Source organism: Salminus brasiliensis, chromosome 17, assembly GCF_030463535.1.
Source record: "Salminus brasiliensis chromosome 17, fSalBra1.hap2, whole genome shotgun sequence".
Lineage (NCBI taxonomy): Eukaryota > Metazoa > Chordata > Actinopteri > Characiformes > Bryconidae > Salminus > Salminus brasiliensis.
Window position 1 is genome coordinate 2,992,017 of NC_132894.1, and position 22,503 is coordinate 3,014,519.

The 22,503-nt window shown below is 39.4% G+C and overlaps 2 protein-coding genes across 3 annotated transcripts; both read right to left on the reverse strand.

The window, feature by feature from the left end:
* Positions 1–699: 699 nt before the first annotated feature.
* Positions 700–4,829, reverse strand: LOC140537765 (uncharacterized). The gene is made up of 7 exons (XM_072660004.1): positions 4,530–4,829; positions 4,101–4,222; positions 3,958–4,024; positions 3,389–3,542; positions 2,789–2,934; positions 2,522–2,632; positions 700–2,410 (listed from the first exon to the last, which is right to left on the reverse strand). The coding sequence occupies exons 1-7, from the start codon at positions 4,683–4,685 to the stop codon at positions 2,222–2,224; spliced, it is 945 nt and encodes a 314-aa protein (XP_072516105.1). The 5' UTR covers positions 4,686–4,829; the 3' UTR covers positions 700–2,221.
* Positions 4,830–7,095: 2,266 nt separating this feature from the next.
* Positions 7,096–22,209, reverse strand: pak2b (p21 protein (Cdc42/Rac)-activated kinase 2b). Of its 2 annotated transcripts, none has more exons than XM_072660100.1 (15): positions 21,946–22,209; positions 20,078–20,243; positions 17,571–17,677; positions 14,929–15,076; positions 13,314–13,345; positions 13,078–13,200; positions 12,661–12,796; positions 11,957–12,020; positions 11,815–11,863; positions 10,876–10,988; positions 10,622–10,739; positions 10,108–10,207; positions 9,427–9,623; positions 9,038–9,175; positions 7,096–8,286 (listed from the first exon to the last, which is right to left on the reverse strand). In XM_072660100.1, exons 2-15 carry the CDS (start codon positions 20,214–20,216, stop codon positions 8,200–8,202), a joined length of 1,551 nt encoding a protein of 516 aa, XP_072516201.1. In that variant the 5' UTR covers positions 20,217–20,243; positions 21,946–22,209; the 3' UTR covers positions 7,096–8,199. The 2 variants fall into 2 exon arrangements, with proteins under 2 accessions (XP_072516201.1, XP_072516200.1); XM_072660099.1 differs by having other exon boundaries at positions 20,078–20,374.
* Between the last annotated feature and the right edge of the window lie 294 nt (positions 22,210–22,503).

The following is a 22,503-nucleotide window of genomic DNA, read 5'->3' on the forward strand; positions in this document are numbered from 1 at the left end:
TTATTTAGAGCATTTCTAAAGGTCTATTGGTAGCATTTATATGGGTATACATGTTCTTTTCATTGGGCAGCAGCGATATAGCTTCTACCACCAGGTGGCAGCATTTTCTTCAAACTCCAACCCTGCCCCTGGAGATCTACTCTCTATGAGACTAAAGCGCCACTACTAATGAAATACTAATAATATAAACGAAATTAAAACGTACATCCTCTGCCTAATGAGTTAATTCATTCATTCATTTTGTTTGTTGAATGTTTGGAGAAAGAATGACTGACTTTTGAAATATTTTTTTGGTATGTCATTCCACTGATCAACCACCGGGTGGTGCCCTTTCCCCACTTTCCAAAAAACGCAAAGGCAATAAACTTATAAAATCTTATTTCAAATATTTAATTAAAAATATATATATTTAATATTAAATATATTTAAAAACGTTTAACATTCACATTCTAATTACCTTTTTAGCTGCTATGTAGCTAATACATATGTGCTGGCTTATAACGCTCGCTCAGTGTGCCGTAAAACAGCCATCACCATCACATCTTAGACCACACTCATTAAGCTAATCTGCATATTTACATGAAAGTAAACAAACAGTCATAATTAAGAAATCTTACGCATTTTTACACTTTTGTTGGCCTATCAGATCCTAGAAAATTATGGTGAATTTACATATCCAAGTTAAAGTCAAGGCAAGCAAAGTTTTTAAGTATTTATTAGCAAAGTTTCCACAACATGAGTTTACTGAAATGCTCAAACAATTCCTCTACAGTTGCACAGCATTAATAACTGCACACAGCAGTACACAGAATACGAGTCCTGCACATTTACACATCCTCTAGACCTTTCACTTCACTTGTTGGGTGCGAATCACAGCTTCCATCCCTGCTGAAAAATCCATCCCAAGACCAGCTTTTGCTGGTAGCTGCTTTCAGATGGCCCAAGCTTGTCTATGTGGTTAAAAAGCTGGTCATCCAGGCTAAACATACTCATGCTGGCAAGCTTCCAGTCTGGAAGTAAGGAAAGTTCTGGTTTGTTAATATAAACAAACCTTTAAAGTCTATTTCTATAGAAAAGTCTATAAAATCTATGAAGTTTTTTGAGTAGTGATTGGCAGGACAACATATTTATTTTCTTATTTGGAGAAAAAAAAAAGAATTGCAATGAAATTTTACTCCAGAGATAGAGAGCGAGCAAGAGAGCACAAGAGACTTTAAATTAGTATTAGCACTGAAATATGTGAACCTGGACACTGTAGTTGTCTAAATTACAGTGTAGACATCTGTAATCACGTTTTACACGTTAGAATAACTGGATATATTTTTATTAGATTGTTTTCTCTTGTAAAAATATAATTATTTATATGTTAATATACAGCGAATGAGACCCCATTTAAACCCCCATTTATGATAAGGTTATATGTAAAATTTCTATATGAAAAAATGCATTACAAAAATCCCGATTGAGTGTTTGCTTAACAATAAACAAAAAATAATAAAAAGCCTGTATCCCTGGTGGCATTTTAGGCTAAAACAGCTAGGCGCTGGCATCAACAGAGCAAAAACAGATATTACCAAATACCACAAAGTCTTTATGGGACATAAAAAAATAAAAAATAAAAAGTTCTCATCCTTACACAAGTAATTTTTTTTTATCCTTAAATGTTAAAAAGTGATTTGTCCATTTTCCTGATTTGCTCCCTCACAAAGGGACACGTTTGCATTGCTGAATGCGTTAGTAGTTTACAAAATTTGGTCATTTACTTTTAATGATTGATTATTAGAATATGTTGGGTTGAAGCAAACATTATAAACTGATCAGAGTTTGAATTACAAATCAAATACATTAACAGGCCTCTGTAAATCAGTTTAAATGCTCCAATATTTAATATTTCAATAAGGCCACTATTGGCAGCGGCAGCTCAGTGTTTAGAGCTCCGAGCTGTTAGCAACAGCATTGTGGGTTCGATACCTGGGTTCGGCAAGCTGCCACTGTTGGGCCCTTGAGCAAGGCCCTTCACCCTCTCTGCTGGGAGGGTGAAATGGGTCAAATGCAGAGGACACATTTCGCTGTACATAGTACAGTGACAGATACTTGCACCTTTACTTTTATTTAATGTGTTATCCATTGACTGAATTGGTGTTTTTAGGAAGTGCAAATATTGTCCTAAATGTCAGTGCAGTCATGCTGTAATCGCTGTGGCGTAACATGAGGTGACCGATCAGGAATTTTGTTTACTGTCATAAGTCTCTTTGAACCTGCCCAGAAGATAATCGACAGACTTGACCGGAGGGTATTTGTTGGATCCATCGCAACAGGTGATGATGGCATTGTCGTCCGGTTGCACGAAGAAAACCAAACTCTGCCGCACGCTCGAGTCACCAGAAGGGGGGAGCAGAACTCTGTGGACCTAAGGGGGCACAAGCCAAAAAGGGAAAAAAAGGCGATCAACTGAAATGAAAAGTATTTGCCTAAATAGTTATAAGATAAGTGAACGTCATTGAATAACGGGGATACTTACAGCAGATACAAACACATCGCTGGTCCACCTCTGCATCAAGTCTGCAATGTTGATCAAAACTGTTCCAGGGATATATGGGGCGGAGATAAACTGCCCATTACGACCCCGAACCTAAAGGGAAGCACACAACAAAAATTTATGTTTATGATTTATGTGAACTTTACCCTATGAGATGTATTGCACATCAATGATTATATATAAATCATAATTATATAATACAATCATAATCAATTATCCATGCATTACCAACTATAAAGGCTCGCTCACCTGCAGGCCACCCTGATTGCTTTGGAAGACAAGAGAGATGCTGCCATAGTCAGAGTGTTCACCACAGCGGATCTGGTCCTGCTTCACGTCCTCTGTCTTCACCGAAGGGTAATACAGAGAACGCAGGGTACTGCCATTCTCCTCACCTTAGAATCAACACAAATTTTAATCTATATTCACTTATGTAAGGATTAGATGAAGACAATGTGTTCCAGTCGGTCCAAAATGTAGCAGTTAACATACTAGTCTCACTTTGACACGACACAGGCAGCTAGCTAAACATTACATTGATAAAATAAAACTGCTCTAGATTTTTTTTATTTCAATAATTTATTTTACTTTTATATACTCTCAGCCTCTGCTGACAGTGTCTCAACACCACATGATACATAAACAACTGAACGAATACTATAATAAAGGTTTTGTGAATGGTAATGTTTAGCATCAAACTCAGAGACATTGAGATGTCTAATCACATCTTTTATGGTTGTACTTTTCAAAATGCTGAATTTTGTCAACAAAGGAAAAAAAAACATCACATGCAATATGATCATGATTTATAGTCTATCAAATTAACATGCTGAACATCATTCTACTCACTTCCAATGAGTTTGTGGGCTTTGACAAAGACATCAGACTCCAGTCCAAGCCCGAGAGCCATCACCCTGAGCACACGGAGACAGAGCTCCGTACAACGCACGTAGAAGCCTTCTTGGACGGTACGAAACTCTTCAACACCTTCAGTGGGCCATTTCTAAGCAAAGTGAAGAAACAAACGATTAATGTGACGATTAATCAGAATCAACAGTGAGGCTTAATTTCATAGAAAACAGCTCAAGGCCAGTTTCTGCTGGTACCTGGTTTCAGCTGGTCTAAGCTGGTCTTTGATGGTCAAGGTGGTTGAAAAGCTGATCATACCCTATGCTGACAAGCTGCGTATCTCCTAACTCGCCACCATAGTGTATCTTTCAAGTGTTTTTGAAGTGCATTTGAGCTAGATCTAATGGTCTAGCTGGTCTAGCTCGAATACTGCTGGTCATGTTTGGTGATGTTGGTGGGTTCTGCTGATAGACCAGCTGCTGAACCATCAAACCTGAGCTGGTCAGGCTGGGTTTGGGAGTTTTTTGGTTTGTTTGTTTCAGCAGGGTTGTAAAAGAAAGTGTAATTACGAGGTCTGCGCTCAAAGATGTAACGTTGAAGGCTTCCTTCAAGTCTCCTGGACGGCGAGGATTCAGGCTGAAGAACAGAAAAGTCAAAGTTAGACCATCACTGACCACAACCAATAAACAGCCCTGCCCCTAGCTATAGCTACCTCTCTTTCTCCATGCAGACCCAGCCATGGTTCACTTCAGGATAGGAGCCCCGACTGAAGGGCAGCTTCTTCTCTTCGGGGAGAAGGAAGAAGTCTCTGGAAATAGCCATAGTGCGGGTCACCTGCGAAAACCCAAGAATACGTAGCTAGCGTTGCTGCTGCTGCTCAGGTGGTGCTCAGGTGCTGCTCAGGTGGTGCTCAGGTGCTGCTCAGGTGGTGCTCAGGTGGTGCTCAGGTGGTGCTCAGCTGCTGCTCAGCTGCTGCTCAGGTGGTGCTCAGGTGGTGCTCAGGTGGTGCTCAGGTGGTGCTGCTGCTGCTCAGGTGGTGCTGCTAGCAGGCTAGCTAAGTAGCGTCACATTTTATTAAGCTATTTATTGATTTTTAACCCGTGTTAGATAAATGTAGGGTACAAAACGTAGCACTACGAACCTCATCATCATCTATTCCTGTATTCTTCAGATAAACAAACCCGACTCCGGTGAAAGCAGCCCTAATCTCTTCACCGAGCTTCTGCAGGGCTTCGTCGTTGACGTTGTTTACGCCGAGTTTGTAGAGGTCGAAGTCGACCACGGGTATGCTGTCCATCGTGCCTGGCGCTCTTCAGAAGACAGCCAGCTCTGTTAGCAGACTCTTTCACCGTCCTTTCCCCTCTTACTTTCTCTAATACATGCTGCTTGGCATGTGACCAGTGGCGGACCGCTTTAAAAAGAGATGAGTTACGCGGCGAGCGAGATTCACGAAGAAGCGCTGCGCATGTTTTACAGCACTAGCGAAAGTTCCCGGATGTAAACAGTTAGTTACTACAACCCAGCCGGCAAACTGTACATCTGCATGCTGGCAGGGCTGGATGAGCTCCTCTTCTCACAGGGGAAAAGAAACACCCCCCTCTCGTTTACTCTGCTCTACTTTATTAAAATAAAATAAAATAAAATAAAATAAAACTAAATTACATTAAATAAATCAAATCAAATCAAATATTATTTGTCACATACATAGTCATACACAGTATAACTTGCAGTGAAATGCTTTTATGACAGTCTGTCCACATCAAGCTATACAATACATCTACATTTAAACTTAACTAAACATTTAAACTTAATGAAGTAAAGTGCAAAAGTGCAAAAGAAAAAAAATAATAAATAAAAATAGAATAAGTTACATTTAAGTTAAAAAATGAAATATAAAAATATGAAAATATAGAAATATAGAAATATAAGCAAAAAAAAATACAAAATACAAATATACCAATATATATATACAGATGAAATAATGCGTGTCTGTGTGTGTGTGTATATATATATATATATATATATATATATGTATACATATGTACATAAATTAAATTAAACAAATTAAATACAATTACAAATAATAACAAAGCGAATCTGCCTGATTTAAGGATATGTCAATATATATGTGTGCGGAATAGATGCAGACATGCAAACGTGATCTTGGTGGGAAAGTTTGTTATTGTGAATTTTATAATCTGCAAGCAAAATTAGTTATTATTTATTTTTATGAATAACTATATATTATTATCCTATAATTATATAATACTATTATTTTTGTTTTGCTTTGACCTTATAACCTCTCATACATAAGTTACCTAGTTAAGGCTTGTTCATAATAAGTGTTAGGAAAGGCTAAGTGATGCATTTTTTTATTTTTAAAAACTCTTATAATCTCTTTCCACTTTTCCCTCAAACCTGAAACCTGAAAACAGTCAGCACTGGAGTAGTGGTGGTGCACTGTTTTTTTTTTTTTTTAAACAAGGGTGTCCAAATATTTGCTTGCCACTGTAGACTGGTATGAAACATCAACAAATGGACAGGAGTATATTGCAACGGAGTAAGCAAGGATGTAAGCAAGCAGTATATATACACTTTATCCAATTTATAATTCATAATGCCATATTTTTCCCTTTGGTAAATGATATTTTAGACTTTATAGATATTATTTAGTAGGGGGGGAATATGCACTAGCCTTCCAATGCTTTGGTCAAGCTGGAGCTTCACTGTTCCAATGAGGCTTTTTATAATAAACATATCTCATTCTCAGTTATTTCAGAAACCCCTTCAGCTCTGTCCATCATTCTGCATGTGTAGATTTTATTTACTTTATTTATTTTTACTTATTGGAAAGCTATGGAACTGGTATACTGTACCAAGTTCATTTTACACATGTATCCAGAACCAAATAGATTTTATTAAAATAATAATAATAATAATAATAATAAAAACACAGATTCCAATCTTTTTGAACACTTGTGCTGTGCTGTTACACAGTATTGACTCTTAGTATTTATCTACTCCACCTTTATCACTATAGTCACTTTAGGACTATTATGACCTGTATGACTTGACAGTGTACATGCCCAGTGCTATTAAAATATGATGTATAAACCAAATACAAATGTTATCTTTATTATTAAAAAAACATAAAAAAAATAGGCAAAATGCTTCTACTAGTACGTCACAACTGCCGCACTGTTATACGGTTACACTGGACTACCATTGTCCTACGGGAAAAAAAGAAGACTCTCAGTAAAGGCTTGGCTCTGTTGGGTGGTGTCACGCTCCAGCTAAAGCTGGGTAGACCAGTGAATGATATACTGGAGTTAAAGTGGACAACAGAGAGCAACATGTGATGTCACAACACAAAGACCAAGCTAGCCGTAGAGAGACTTTACCATTTTCTTATATCTATCTATCTATATATCTATTGTTTTCATATCCATTATGACACTACAAGTGTACCTTAAATTTAAACAACAGGTGAATTCTGCTCATAAAATAAATATTCCCTGGCTGCTGAACATTTGAGAACCCCTGTCCTACACCATACATGTTACAACCGTGTGGATTAAGGCCTAATCTAGGTTTAGGAAACTGCGAAAAGTATTTGGGCATGAACATGTTTTTCCAGATACTGCTGGCAGAGCCCCCCCATGAGCATTCTTGACACAAAGACAACAACAAACAACAACAACCAGGTAAACAGGTAAATAATACTTTTTTATCAACTGTTTCCTTCAGACCAGGACTGAAGTTCACTTTTGCTAGCACATCAAAACAGCCGCATTCAGTCTTAAAAACTGACGACTAGCTCTGATGACTAACAACGTGCTTCAGCAAATATGGCACTTAATGCAGAACTGGGTTTCAGATCTTTGAGAATAATAATAATAATAAAAATAAAAAAAGCTAAAACTGCACAAATCTCTCTTGGAGATGTATAGAACACCTTCAATTGATGTTGATGCAAGATGCAGACGGACTCAAAACATGGGATTTTTGGTCTACTTATCATGCCATCATGACTTATTAACAGCTATGGTTACCTTATAATAAACAAATGTTAGTTACTACAAAAAAAAAAATCAACATACTCAAATGATGTAGTCTGAAAGTCTGGGCTGACTGTGTGAAAATAGACGTCATGCTTCTTTAAATATAGAACATACATAATTCATGAATGGCTTCACTGATGTTAGAAAGTCCAGTAACAGAAACTGGTCCTATTTGTACCAGTATATAACGGTTCATGCTTGAATATTAAAAAAAAAAAAAAAAAAAGAGGGGGAAAAAACCCCAACAAGACGGGTAACAAACTACAGCACAAATGGTTTATGCTGGTTTTTAAAAAGGTGCCCTCCATCCTAATCAGGGTGAGCTAGAACTAGAGGGCACAGTAGAAACACAGTTGTAGGTCATGACTCCTCCTACAGAAATGTAACGATTAACAAAAACATCCCAAATGCATCTGAAATACCCCCCCCCCCCGACCCTTTCTCAAGCACTAATGCATCAGGTCTCCTCCATTTAGGATAGTCAGATGAGCAGAAATGGAGAGAAAAGCAAAACACTGAAGATCTGTGCAGCATAAACCCATGTAAGAAAGGCTACGATGACCTAGAAGAAACAGAACACTTCATACGTCCACCTTTATGTTCCCGCAGTCTTAAATGCTTGTAGAAATGTTGTTTTTGCAATACTGGCTGGCTTGTTGGCACACAGAGTCCCTTCAGCAGTGTGTGTGTGTGTGTATGAGCGTGTGTTTGTTGAGCTCTTCAGGCTCCATTGCTTGTCCGGGGAAGGCCCTAGCGGTTGTTCTTCATGGCGTCCTTGGCAGCCAGAATGAGTGGTGTGAGGCTGGACAGAGGCTTTGCCAGCTTCAAGAAAGGATGCTGCAGAGGACGGAAAGAGAAAGCAGTCAAAGGTCACACTCCTTCAAACTACATCTGTGGGTCATCCTGATGTACCAACACTTGGATATATGATGGTATATGCAGAGCAGTTATTATAGCAGTCGACCTGTGCATGACAGTGGATTTCTGTGGTGTTAAGGAGTCTTTCTACCACTCTACCATTTAGTAAATTATAAGTGGTTTTGACCAGAGGAGGATGGGTCCACCCTTGGGAGTCTTGCACGGTTCCTCCCAAGGTTTGCTTCTCCAGCTCTGAGGTAGCTTTTTTTCTTGCCACTGTTATCTTTATCCTCTTAATTTATCCTCTTAATTATATTTATTATAACTTACACACAACAGCCATCGACAGGTCCCAATTTTGGGTCCAATGAAAAGATATTACATGTGGCCTCACAGCGCTAACAATTCTACCAAAATACTCAAATTACAGCCCAATTAATACCCCAACCATAACCACCCATGTGGTGCCCCTGGCTATTGCTGGCTATCTCCAAACGATGCTCACTGCCTGTTTAGCCTCATGTCAATAAGTAGCTTGTCCAAAGATGCTGTTCATGTCACGTGGTTCAGTCATGGGTCACGTGACCTTGATTTGCACTTCAAGGCAAGAAAGGTTGGATATTAGCAAAGACCGGAACTGAGACATGAGCCTTGTAAATTGAGCACAGTCTATTTATCTTTTGGCAATGCTTTGCTGATTCTTTACAGCATGCCCCTCTCTCTTACTTACCTGCAAGAGCTCTTTGCTGCTGCCTCTCTTTTCTACATCCATCTCCAAGCATCGAGCCAGAAAGTCACGGAAAATAGGGGACAGCTTCTCAGGACTCTGCAGCTCAGGTGTTCCATTTGTGGCAATTAGGTAAAGGGCCTGCATGGAGAGAAAGGAGGGGAGTGTATTTGTTAATAATCAAGCTTCAGTCTATTCGTCCAGCAATGTTTGGTGACTTTTCTGCAACCCTGTAGACAGTTGCCAGCTTTAGTCACAGTAACAGTAAACAGAGAAATCATTAAGCTCCAACCTACAGAACCTGTTGAGGTGCTAGTGTGAAGCCAAGCATTGAAGATTATGCAAAAAAAAAAACAAAAAAAACAAAACAAAACAAAAAAACGACACCTTACCCTCAGCGGATTCTCATTGAGATACGGAGGCTCGCCTTCCACCATCTCGATAGCCATGATACCCAGAGACCAGATGTCCACTTTGGGCCCGTAAGCTTTACGGGTAACGACCTCTGGGGCCATCCAGTAGGGTGTGCCCACCATGGTGCTGCGCTTACTCTGCTCCGGGGTGATCTGAGCACAGAAGCCAAAGTCCGCTACACAGTGGAGGAGAAGATGGAGAATAAGAACCAATTGTTAATATCTGAAAATTCAATGTGCTTATGCTTAGGACAGCAAGAAAAAGACAACACTGATTGTTGTGATTTGTGACCATATTAAATCTTTTGCATGTATCCCCTTGCATTTTCTTGATTGCTCTACTTGTTTGTCTTTATATGCAACAAAACAAAAGGTTGATGACAAAAATGATGGCAATGCATCCATTTTATACACACTGTCATTCCAACATACGTGGTCAACCAAATTAAAATGAACAGGTTTAACAATTTGAGAAAACATTACTAGAGATTCAGCTCTACTTATAACCTGTAGATTCTAATTTGTTAAAAAAGGTCACTTCTACAACCCTCCCAAGCCTTTATTAATACACCAATAACCAATAAACCAAGTGAGTGTGTTAACAAGGTCTTCAATTAGGGCTGCCTGTGCTTTTTATTTTTTTTATTTTTTTTGACATACTGAGTTTGACAGAACCGTCCATTCCCAGCAGCACATTGTCACTCTTGATGTCTCGATGGATGACTTGGTTGGCATGAAGGAACTCTAGCGCTTGTAAACACTGCAAAACAATTATGAGGAAAAAAACACAAGCAATTCAACCTGAGGGTGGATTCAAAGATCTCAGCGGTGAAAAATAAAGATCTTAGAGGTATCTGCATGTCTAAGACAGAACTGGCACTGTGAACTTTACGTAACATTAAACTGTTGATCATGCACTGTTACATAATCCAAATTTTCAGCACTGGATGATTGGAAGCTGCCTTAGAGCAGGGGCCACTGATCTTATCTACAAAGGGCTGGCGTGGCTGCAGGTTTTCACTCTTATTTTATCAGTTGGTCTCAGTCTTCAAACAGTTGACTGAATAGGACCTATATGACACAGATTCTTTGTGAAGAAGACTGATGAAACTTGCTGTAGAGTGAGGAGCACAGGAAACTGTACAGGGCCCCAAGAATGCAGCAATATGCATACCTCTCTGCAAACAGCAGCAATCTGAGCCTCATCCATACACGTCTCAGTCACTACATCAGTCAGTGAGCCACCAGCTAGGTACTCCATCACCACAAAGAGCTCTTCTCCTACCAGAAAGCTTTCACAAGACATACAAGTCACTTGACACAGTACAGCAAGTCCAATATTGCCATGCTGTTATAAGATAATAGCATAATAACAAGGAAGACCAGCATTACACACAAATGTAACATTCGTCTGCTATGAAAAAGTACCTGTCTAAAAAGTTCACAATGTTGGGGTTTTTCAGCTCCTTCATTACAAGAATTTCATTGATTATTAGCTCCTTCTTGGGTTGCTTCTGCAGGTTGATCTGCTTGATGGCCACCTAAAAAAACAAACAAGGAAAAGTAGGATATGGAATTACACTTCAATACAGTGAAAGAAAATACAGTACAATATACAGGCCTTAAATGCACTACACATACATGCAAAACACATGCAAAGGTTTTAGGCATCTAGAAAAATCTGCATGGAAAGCTGCTTATCTGAGCAGTTATCTGCTCAGTAAAACTCTGATATTTGAATAAACACTAATAATAACACTCCTACAGAAAGTGGAGATGGTTCTCCATCACTGTGTTCATCATTAGAACATCTCCAAAGTTCTCCTCTCTCATGGAGTCTAGTATTATTTAGAGTTCTCCTCAGATCAACACCTGGTTTGGTGGTAAATCAGGGCTTAATGATGGTAAATCAGGTAAGCTGCTGCTGCTGCTGATGATGGAGTTGAACACATCCTCCACGCTGTGCTGGCTGGACTGGGGGGCGTCCAGGAGAAACCTGGAGGAACCGAGCTCTGTTCTTCAGACTAGCTCACCGACAAGATCTCACTACTTTCTTTCTTCAGAATGAGAAGCTCTTGTTTCTCCTTTTTACTGGATTCATGTTCACCTGCTTTATCTGTTCTGATGAGAGCTGGAGCTTCTACAGTAAAAAACTGTGTATGCCTAGGCGGCTAAAACTTAGATATCTTGGAGGGTTTACTGCATCCAAAGCCATAAGGTGAGGTCCACTGTTGTTGTATGCAATGCCAATCATACCGGGTTACACTGACTGTTTACAGCATCATTGCAACATTACTATGCCAAGTTGAATAGCATCCAGGGTATCGGAATGTAAATTTAATTCAATGGCAGCTTCAGGTTTCTTACCTCTTGTCCAGTAGCAACATCGATGGCTGTAAACACTGTTCCTGAAGCTCTGTGGTAGAGGAAAATGTGTTTGTGCTAGGTGTTTATGGCGTAACTAAAGAATGAATTTCAATACCAGTGAAGGCCCAACACCACAACTCACCCTTGTCCAATTTTCTCATATCGGGTGTACTTCTTTTTAGGATCTCCAATACTAACAATGGTTCCTGAAATGACAGAACAGGAAGAGGAGTTGGGTGATAAACTTAGAAGGAGAAGTGAAACACAAGAAGGGAATTGCTCATGGGTTCTGGGTACCCGGTTTCTCAACATCTACCAGACTAGATTCAACTTTTGCCTTTGACAGACGAAGGAACACGACCGAATAGAAAGCATGGATCCTATATGAGCATTTCTACTCTGAAAAAGTTACCAACTATAACTATGACATTAATGCCAATATCCAATGTTTCCATATTCACCAATCCCAAAGCTGTTAGTAATACATAAAAAAAATAATAAAATAAAATCAGCATTATGTACAGACACACCAATCAGCCATAACATTATGGGGTCACGAGTGCTGAGCTCAAAGCATAGTGCAGAAAAGTCTCCAACACTATGCTGACTCAATAACTGCAGAACTCCAGACCTGCTGTTAGAGCTGCAAAGTGGGACCAACTCCATATTAACCCCTATAGAGTTAGAATGAGATATCATAAAAGCTCCTGTAGGGGTAATGTATAGGTGTCCCAATACTTCTGTCCATTTAGTGTTTTGTTAAGCGTCAGTTTTAAGCATCTGCTGATAATAATCACATTCACAATGTTCACCATATAGAAACAGACTGTATGTGCACGGTCATACTCAGTTTATCCATGATCTCCTCGTCAGTCATCTTGCCCTTTTTGGGTTTCTGTTTGTCTGCAGCCTTGCTAGCCACATCTCCATCTGGACAGGAGACTGGTGGAGGTATGGGATCGAGCACTGACCGTGTATTCGCCTAAAGGACAAGGGGAGAAACATGGGGACGTTAGGCTCACGACAGCTAGAAATATGTAAATAGTAAAAGGACTATTAATGTATATTAAGTACACAAATAGTACCATAATACTTTTATTTTAGCTAATTCTGTTAAGGATACTAAAGCGGCATCTAAATTTTTCAGCATATTTAAATAAATGAATTAGTTCAATAAGTCATTAATTCATCCTGAACTGATCTCAGTCTGGACAAAAACACAAACACTGATTGAAGGTTTCTCTGTAAACGGCTCTCTCTTACTCCCTTGGTGTGCTCTGGCCGTGGTGCAACAACAGGCGGAGGCACCTCCTCGTCGTCATCATCGTCGTCGTCATCTATGTTTTTCACGTTTGGCGAGGGCGGTTCTGTGCTCTTTTTGGTGGGCTGTGTATTTAACAAAAAAGGTGGAATTTTATTGATGATAATAAAAAAAAAAAATTTTTTTTAAGACAACAAAACATATGACGTTCTGGAAATTAACCATCAACAGCACTTACTGAATGTTCTCCTGAGGGGAATCCATCCTTCTCTGATTAGGAGGAAAAAGAAAGACATTGTATGACACATTAGCTGGTGACACAAGAGACATCAGGAGAAAAGCTTCATCACTGTATTTGTAACCCATATATAATGGCATAAAGGCTACACTTCAATTGGTTCTTTAAGAGACGCCATAGAAGAACCAGCTCTGTAGGTTTCTGGTTTGTAATGGAGATGTGAGAGTGTGAAGAACCTTTATGCCGGTTAGGAATCTCTATGTAGTGACCTTTAAAATATTTTTTTTTATGCTCACACATCCCTTTTCTGGCTTGTTATAGGGCTGTGTATTGGCAGGAACCAATTAGAGCTGCAATACAGGAGTTACAATTCACGATTCGTGTTTTTTTTTTTGTTTTTGTTTTTTTATCACCCATTTTTAAATTAATAAAAGTCATAGCAGTGCTGGGCAATATGACCTCAAATCAGTATCATGATTATTTTGCACAGCATTTTACGATCATTTCGATTGATAATAATCAATCAGTGTTCGAGTTCTCCTCTATTCTGTTTCCATGTCGCAGACTGGACGAGGCGGAGTCACATGACTACACACTACCCACCCGTTCGTAGTGCTCCCCAGCACTAGCAATGCTCCCGACACAAGGTGGGTAAGGACCTAACGCACGTCTCCTCTGATGCATGTAAAGTCAGCCACCACCTCTTTTACAACTGTACATCGGCTTCGCTGGGCCACCGACACACTCGGAGGAAAAGCTCCGGGTCCCCAGCTCTGCAGTGTCACGGCACCAGCTAACAGATGCCTGTGGGGGCCAACATGTGCTCTCTCGGACTCTGGCATGGTAGTAGTTTTTAAGGGGACGGTACGACTGACATAAATAATGGACACCTGGCAAGATTATGTCGATAAGAGGTTCTAAGTATCGGCTTTTTTTTTAATTCGATCAACCCCAAGTCATAGTATAAGAAACACACAATCATATGCATATATGCATAAAAGTAATCGAGAAAAACAAATATGTAATAGAAAAGTTGACTTTTAACGCAATCAGAACAACTGATGCAAGTGGGATCTGAAGAGAGACTACAACACTGCTCTCTAGTGGTCAGGGGTTTAAACACAACACTAAATAAACCACTGTCTGACACCAATCTTTGGATATGAACTATTAATTACATTCAATATTGTATTGAGAACCGATACAGTACTGCAAAACATAATTTCATCATTTTCATTACTTATCAATATTTATCAATATTTTCTTAGTAGTTCTTTGTGGAAGCTTCTTCTATGGCAGAGATCTACTAGAATAATCAATAACATCAACTGTTCCCTCAACTTCCTGCGAGAACAAAATCCAGGACTGGAAGCTGGATTCAAGGTTCAGATTTAATGACATGGATTCTATGGCATCGCTTAGAGATGTTGTATGCAACTGTATTGTTGTATGCATTTATTAATGCACGATGAGCTAGTACACCAGATCCCCATCGAGAAACACGCAGACATTGCGGTTTAGTCCACGACCAAACTTAATCTGTTTGTATGAAACAATTACATCAATTCTGCAGCAGACCTAAGAATTCCCTCAAACTGACACACAAACATCTCACCTGAGGAGAAGCTGAGGTACTTCTGCCTGCTGTTGCCTGTGGAATCGTAGAACTTGAGGACATCTAGCACAGCTTGAGGGTTCTTCTTTTGTTCGTACTTGGTGATGTTGGAGGTCTGCAGTAATCGTGCCCACTGCTCTGGCATTCCCTAGGGTTCAAAGCAAAGTGAAGTGTGAGGTGCTGGTTAATGAAAGGAGCAGGAGAACAGTGTAATGCATGGGTGTAGTGCATTTAGGGTGCAGGATATACTGGTGGGGAGTTCAAGGTAGGAGGTTACGTTGCTTTCTTTTGCTAATATGTAGGACAACTAGACTTAAGGACACACTGATCCCAGACTGTTACAGAAATTTAAGGTAATTTAATGGTGAAGTTATGGTATAGATTATTTTTTTGGGTGTTTGATGGCTGCAATAAATTGCCCTATTAGGGATAATAAAAATATTAAGGATTACAGAAGCTATTATACATTATATTAATGTGGTCAGGCCAAAATATGGAACCTCCATTTTACATTCTTCACTTTTTGACTGAATTCTTTACATTGAGTCACAATTTCATGATGAACGAACCAATAGAAATGCTCCAAAATATGGTGCCCCGATTGGTCCAGCTGATTTAAGGCGTTGTCACTATGATTGGAGGATCGCTGGTTTGAATCCTGGCTGCTAGCCATCAGCAGCCGAGGCCCCAAGAGAGCACAATTGGCCTTGCTCTCTCCAGGGTGGAGAGGGCTGCGGTGCTGGCAGTCACTGGCGTCAGCAGGCTGGTACAGTGGAGGCGGGTATGCAGCGCATCCTTCCAGGTCCACTGGTTGCCTGGTGATGTTGCGTCAGCGGCAATTTGAAAACTGAGTTACTTGACCTTGCACGTGTCGGAGTGGTGGGTGGGGGTGCGTGTGTTGGCCCGCCCTCACTAGTGTCAAGAGCACTGCATGCGATTTGGGATGGGGGGGAATACGTATCGGTTGGGTAATGGAAGGCCCAATTTGGGGAGGGAATGAGTGAAGAATCGAATTATAAAACAAAAACAAACAAAAATCTCCTAAAGAGTTTTTGCAGGACAACGATGATGCATCATATACTTCACATAATACAAAGAAAAGAAGTGCCAATTATTAGAACTGAGAACTTCCTGCCACACTCTCGCACACTCGGATGCTGCAGTGTAAAAATGTCAGCGATGTGGAAGCTCATCATGCTTTCAACAGATTTGCCCTCGGCAACAAATGTTCAGCTGAGAACCAGGAAATGCTAAAGACTTTCAAGATCACTAATCATATAATTAGTCATATGAAAACTCATTGCTGCAGTCATTTGCATAGACCAAAGAATCTACTATTAGCAAAGGTCAAACTTTACAGTGTAAACCTGTTCTAAATGCAGAACAGTAAGATTAGCAGCATCATCAGCCAACAAAGCTCAGAGTAAAAGCAGACGCTCAACAGAAGCAGCACACAGCTCTAATTACCGGCACTTTCCCCCTGTTTGTGTGTAATATCCCCATATAGACACACACACATAAACATTATATATATATATATATATATATATATATATATATATATATATATATATATATATATGTGTGTGTGTGTGTGTGTGTGTGTGTATATATATATATATATATATATATATATATATATATATTAGTGCTTTATTAGTGTTTGAACCTTGTAGTTGCTTCTATACACTGTGTAGTTAATTCTGTATGACTTAACCAATAGAAATAATATAAGAATAAGCTCTTTATATATATATATATATATATATATATATATATATATATATATATATATATATATATAAGTCTTCCATTCAAAGTTAAGAACATTTTTGCCTTCTCATGGAAATCTCATGGAAATTTTTATATAATATATAATAAAAAAAAATATCATCCACCTGTGAAATGTGTTCTATACACTATAACACTATTATCATTACAGTTATATAGGGCTGCCACTAATGGCTAATAATTTTCTATTCATTAATCTGTAGATCTAATTTATGCAGATAAGTTGATTCATCTAAACGATTAATTTTCCTAAGAGTTAACTTGATCATTTTAAATTCCTTTTATTTTTGACAAAACTGTAAATAAAAGTTTAACATATTAACCCATTACTGTAGATGTAACTCTTCAGCAGAACAGCCAGCATTATGTTTATGGGTTTCCCTTCACAAAGAAATATGCTTAAAATAATGTCTGAATAGAATCATTAGATATAATTAGGTTTACATCCAAACAATCCCAAAGTGCACAAACACACAGGCAGCATCAGTCAATGTAAAAGCCCAGATTCTAGCCTAGTTCTCTCTTAGTCACGTATTCACCGGAAATTGTAAGGTAGCAGGCAGACTGCTTTAACAACTGTGCTAACAACGAGTGCATACAAAGCCTCCCTACCAGCGCTTAATAAAGGCTGGCCTTATACCTCTTGCAGATGTGAGGCCGAAGTGATGTAACTGCGAGAGTGCTGCTGAGGTACGCCTTCGAAACTTTGCCCAGTGAACAAACCACCTATTTCTCATGCTAATTTCAGGTTCTCATACTTTCGATGTCTTGAGTCCGCTGCAGCCAAATAGTGTTTTAAACATTATTATTATTATTATTATTATTATTATTGTCACCGCTCCGACTCTCACCGTGAACTCTCCAGTGACGGCATCAAAGCCCACATGAATAGTGTGCTCGAAATCTGACGGAGGCGAGATCTCGGGCCGCTCCTTGTCCCGGTCTTTCCTTCTTCCACCTAAGAAAAAGATCACACATTTAATAATCACCAGTCTACAGCGTGACCAACTCACAAGTGTAATAATAATAATAATAATAAAAAAAAAACACTTCCTGCCTTAAAAAGGTCATGCAGCATTAAAAGGAACTTCAGCTAAAAACGGACATCTTGAAACATCTCTAAAAGGCCGTAACTCAAGGTTTCAAAATCCTTCGTGTCTGGGCCTTTAGAGGAACACCAGAGATGTTCAATGTCACCACGTCAGAATGCCTCTGTACTGCAGATCCGATGATGTACAGTTAAAGAAAAGATGTTAAGACGTAAACAAAGTGATGCAGACTGGGGGTTTGGTGGGTTGGGTGAAACTCTCCATTCTAGAGATACCGGGTCAGAACTCCACAGAGTTCTACAGTGGAGGTGAAGGGAAGCAGCTCTGAAGCTCTGAAGCTCTAATAAAAGCTCCTCACAGAAAGTTCATCCACCTAATGGTGATGAAGACACTGCCTGATGCCTGAAACACTGTTCTACCAGAGTTCTGAGAAGAGTTTGGCATTAAATGCAGTTAAAAAAAAAAAAATGCTGATAGTGATTAAAAATATCTAATTAATGACACTGTGATTAATTAATCACATCCATCACGTTTTGCTATGAAAGTATATAAAAATACGAATGTATTTCAGCAGATGAGAATCAATGAATGAATAACTGATAGATCTAGAAGTCTGAAAAACTGTAAAACCCTGACCAGCCCTCAACCAGTTTGCTAGTCTTGGTAGACTAGACCTAGTCCAGTGTGGCTTGACAAGCTTGGCTGCTAGCTCCAGCACCAGGCGCTGTGCTGGCTTGGACCTCAAGGTTCTTGGAGGACTCCGGTGGTATGAAAATTCCTAGTTGCAGAACCTGCAGAGCACAGTGCTTCTATTCACAGCTCTGTCTGGGTAATGGCGCAAGGTCAATGTATGAAGAGGGGGGTGGTTAGTGCAGCGTTGTTTGCCTCCATCATGTTTTAGTGACCAGAACTGGTACTGATGCGTTGGGGGCAGCAAGAAGGCCAATTAATCTGTGCTATTTTTTTAAACACTAATAATAAAACTAAAATAAGCCCTAATAATATTTCATGGTGGAGGGATAAAGGGATACATGGAGGGAGTTATAAGTCAAATTAGTCCCCAAATTTGTGATGAATTTAGATTTGCTAATATTTTTCTGTTCCACATAAATCTCAGGTTTGGATAGTTAATAGAGTGGCTATATTGGAGTTGTAGTCATGTTGACCGACTGACTATCAACACTCTAAACCCTATACTATCACAAACATGTTGTAAAGCCTGTGGTCAGTGAGAGTGTCTACCTGTAATTAACTCTATATAACATTTGAATAAAACCAAATAATCATAAAGTCAGTGGTCAGTGAGAGTGTCTACCTGTAAAACTCTATATAACATTTGAATAAAACCAAATAATCATAAAGTCAGTGGTCAGTGAGCGTGTCAACATGTAATTAACTCTATATAACATTAGAATAAACCCAAATAAGCATAAAGTCAGTGGTCAGCGATAGTGTCTACCTGTAATTAACTCTATATAACATTAAAATAAACCTAAATAATCAAAGTCAGTGATCACTGAGAGCGTCTACCTGTAATTAACTCTATGATTATTTGGGTTTATTCTAATGTTATATAAAGTCAGTGGTCAGCGATAGTGTCTACCTGTAATTAACGATATATAACATTAAAATAAACTCAAATAACAACTTCCTAAAAAACAACAAACAACAACAAAAAAAAACTGACAGTGGGCAGAATATGCGGTTAAACGAGGTGTTGGGTAGAAACTGACCTTTCTCTAGGAGATACTAGATGGACAAAAGTAATGGGACATCTGCTCATTCACTGTTTCTTCTGAAATCAAGGGTATTAAAAAATGGATCCAGCTTTTGTTGGAGTAACTGTCCCTACTGTCCAGGAAAGAGAGGAAGGCTTTCTACTAGATTTTGGAAGAGCACTGCTGTGAGGATTTGATTGCATTCAGGGATAAAAGTGTTAGTGAGGTCAGGATGTTGGATGTACACTTTATACTCCTTTAGCCCACGCCTGGCATGAGGCATGGAGCCAATAGGTTCAAGTTAACGATCGGCTCCAGAGTGCCCTATTCTATTGGCAGTACTTCTCTACAGGGACTAGACAAGCTGTGGTCATGCTGACCGACACCTGCTACCAATCACCACCACTGTAAATAAATTAAAGTAAGGTAAAGTCATTTATTGAATTCCCCCTTAATCATATGCAAGAACCTTCAGATATTAACAGGATAATTCACACACAGACACACACAGACACACACAGACACACACAGACACACAGACACACAGACACACAGACACACACAGACACACACAGACACACACAGACACACCTTTCTCGACCCCTGAGAAGATGGAGATGATTTTGTTTCGAGGCTTTCGCTCTTCCGGCACAGAGGGGAGGGGCTTGGAGCTGTGATTGGCCAACAGCGTGTGGTCCTTCCCACCACCACTGAAGATCGTGCTGCTCATCCTCACAGGTGGGGCAGGTGGCTTGTCCTCGTGGTCACCATTGTCGCACATGGTTCAAGAGAGAGGTGGAAAAAACAGCAGGGAAAAGGAAAAACAGGAGGGATGGATTTGGAGGATGTGTTTGGAAAAATGCAGAAGGAGAACCAGAGGAATAAGAACTGGAGGAGATAGTGAGTAGAGGGAGGTACAAACAGAGAGACAGAACAGTCACAATTGTGTGTGTGTGTGTGTGTGTGTGTGTGTATGTGTGTGTGCACGTAAGCATGTGGAACTAGAAAGCAGAATGACTTAGAAGAAACTGCAGAACTTACTTCCCCTAATTGTACTGTACTACTGTCAACACTATAAACCTTTACTATCACAAACCTGTTGTAGTCAGTGGTCAGTGAGAGTGTCTACCTGTAATACTTGATATAACTTTAGAATAAACCTAAATAAACATAAAGTTAGTGGTCAGTGAGAGTGTCTACCTGTAAAACTTTATATACACATTAAAATAAACCCAAATAAACATAAAGTCAGTGGTCAGTGAGAGTGTCTACCTGTAATTAACTCTATATAACATTAGAATAAACCCTAATAAACATAAAGTCAGTGGTCAGTGAGAGTGTCTACCTGTAATACTTTATATACACGTTAGAATAAACCTAAATAAACATAAAGTCAGCGGTCAGCGAGAGTGTCTACCTGTAAAACTCTATATAACATTAGAATAAACCTAAATAAACAAAGTGAGTGGTCAGAGAGTGCCTACCTGTAATACTTTATATACACGTTAGAATAAACCTAAATAAACATAAAGTCAGTGGTCAGAGAGAGTGTCTACCTGTAATTAACTCTATATAACATTAGAATAAACCCTAATAAACATAAAGTCAGTGGTCAGTGAGAGTGTCTACCTGTAATACTTTATATACACGTTAGAATAAACCTAAATAAACATAATGTCAGTGGTCAGTGAGAGTGTCTACCTGTAATTAACTCTATATAACATTAGAATAAACCCAAATAAACATAAAGTCAGCGGTCAGAGAGAGTGTCTACCTGTAAACCTCTATAAAAACTTTGATACCCCTCTATAAGCCCACTCCTGGCATTATTAGGCAGCATGGGGCCAATAGGGTCATGATGGATGATCTGCTGAGTCCTATTCTATTGGCAGTTCTTCTTCTCTACAGGGACTGTAGACAAGCTGTGTGTGCATTTACACATCTGTGTCACTGACCACAGATTCAACTAGTTGATTGCCTTCATTGGAAGGGGTGTCCACAAACATTTGGACATGCAGCGTATCTTAGGTGTAAGCTTCCGTCTCCTCTGTTGATGGTGGTGTTTTTTTCCATGATACCAGAAGAGCCACAGAGCAACTCAATGCTAACGCACTTCTCTCAACAACCCGGTTTACTGCCATTAAATTCAACTGAAATTAAATCTGAAATCAAACTGGTTTGATTGAGAAGTCGTTTAACCTCCCAGTAAATCCCCCAGTCAGCCAGAGACCGCGGCATTAAACCAGACCGGCGAGAAAAGCGCTGAAAAATAAGTAGCTCGCTAACTAGGTTAGCTAGCTAGGTTAGCTCGCTAACCCCTAAGTTGGCTGTAGTACATATCTCGATTATAGCTAAAGGCTGCTGGAAATGTATCTCCACTCCTTACGAATCTCTAAAGTTCGTCAAATTCAGTCAATAAATCAAATGAGCAGAAAATCTCGCCACGTTTAAAAACTCACCTGTGCAGCCCCACTCTGCAAACTTCCACGAAACTTGGCTAGTAGGCAAGCCAGCACTAAGCCAGCACTAAGCCAGCTTTCTCCACAAAACCTGTATTTTCTTTAACGAAAACCAGCACGGAGGGAGCTCGGACACTCTGGGCCGTGAATTAAGGTGTCGAAGGTCAGGAGACGTCAATAAGGTGCCTTTTTGAGCACTAATAACAAAGCTACAGACTTTTCAGTCTTTGTGATTTTTCGGCGGTGTCCCAAACAGCGTCCTTTCTCCCCTCGATCCCTCGAAATGCTCACTCTACTGCCACACTGGGGCTTCCGGGGGGAAACACCCGGCAAGTTTAAAGTCGCTCTCGTGTTTGAAAATGACGAACCCAGAAGGTTTACGGTAGAAAAATAATATTTAGAGACATAAACTGTTCCCTAGATTAATTAAATGGTGCCCTTAACGTTAAATAACAGTTTCTCGTTATAATAAATCTGTAAGTTTAGATAGATATATAGATAGATACTTTATTGATCCCAATTTTAATTTTAATTTAAGCAACACAATAATTACACAAA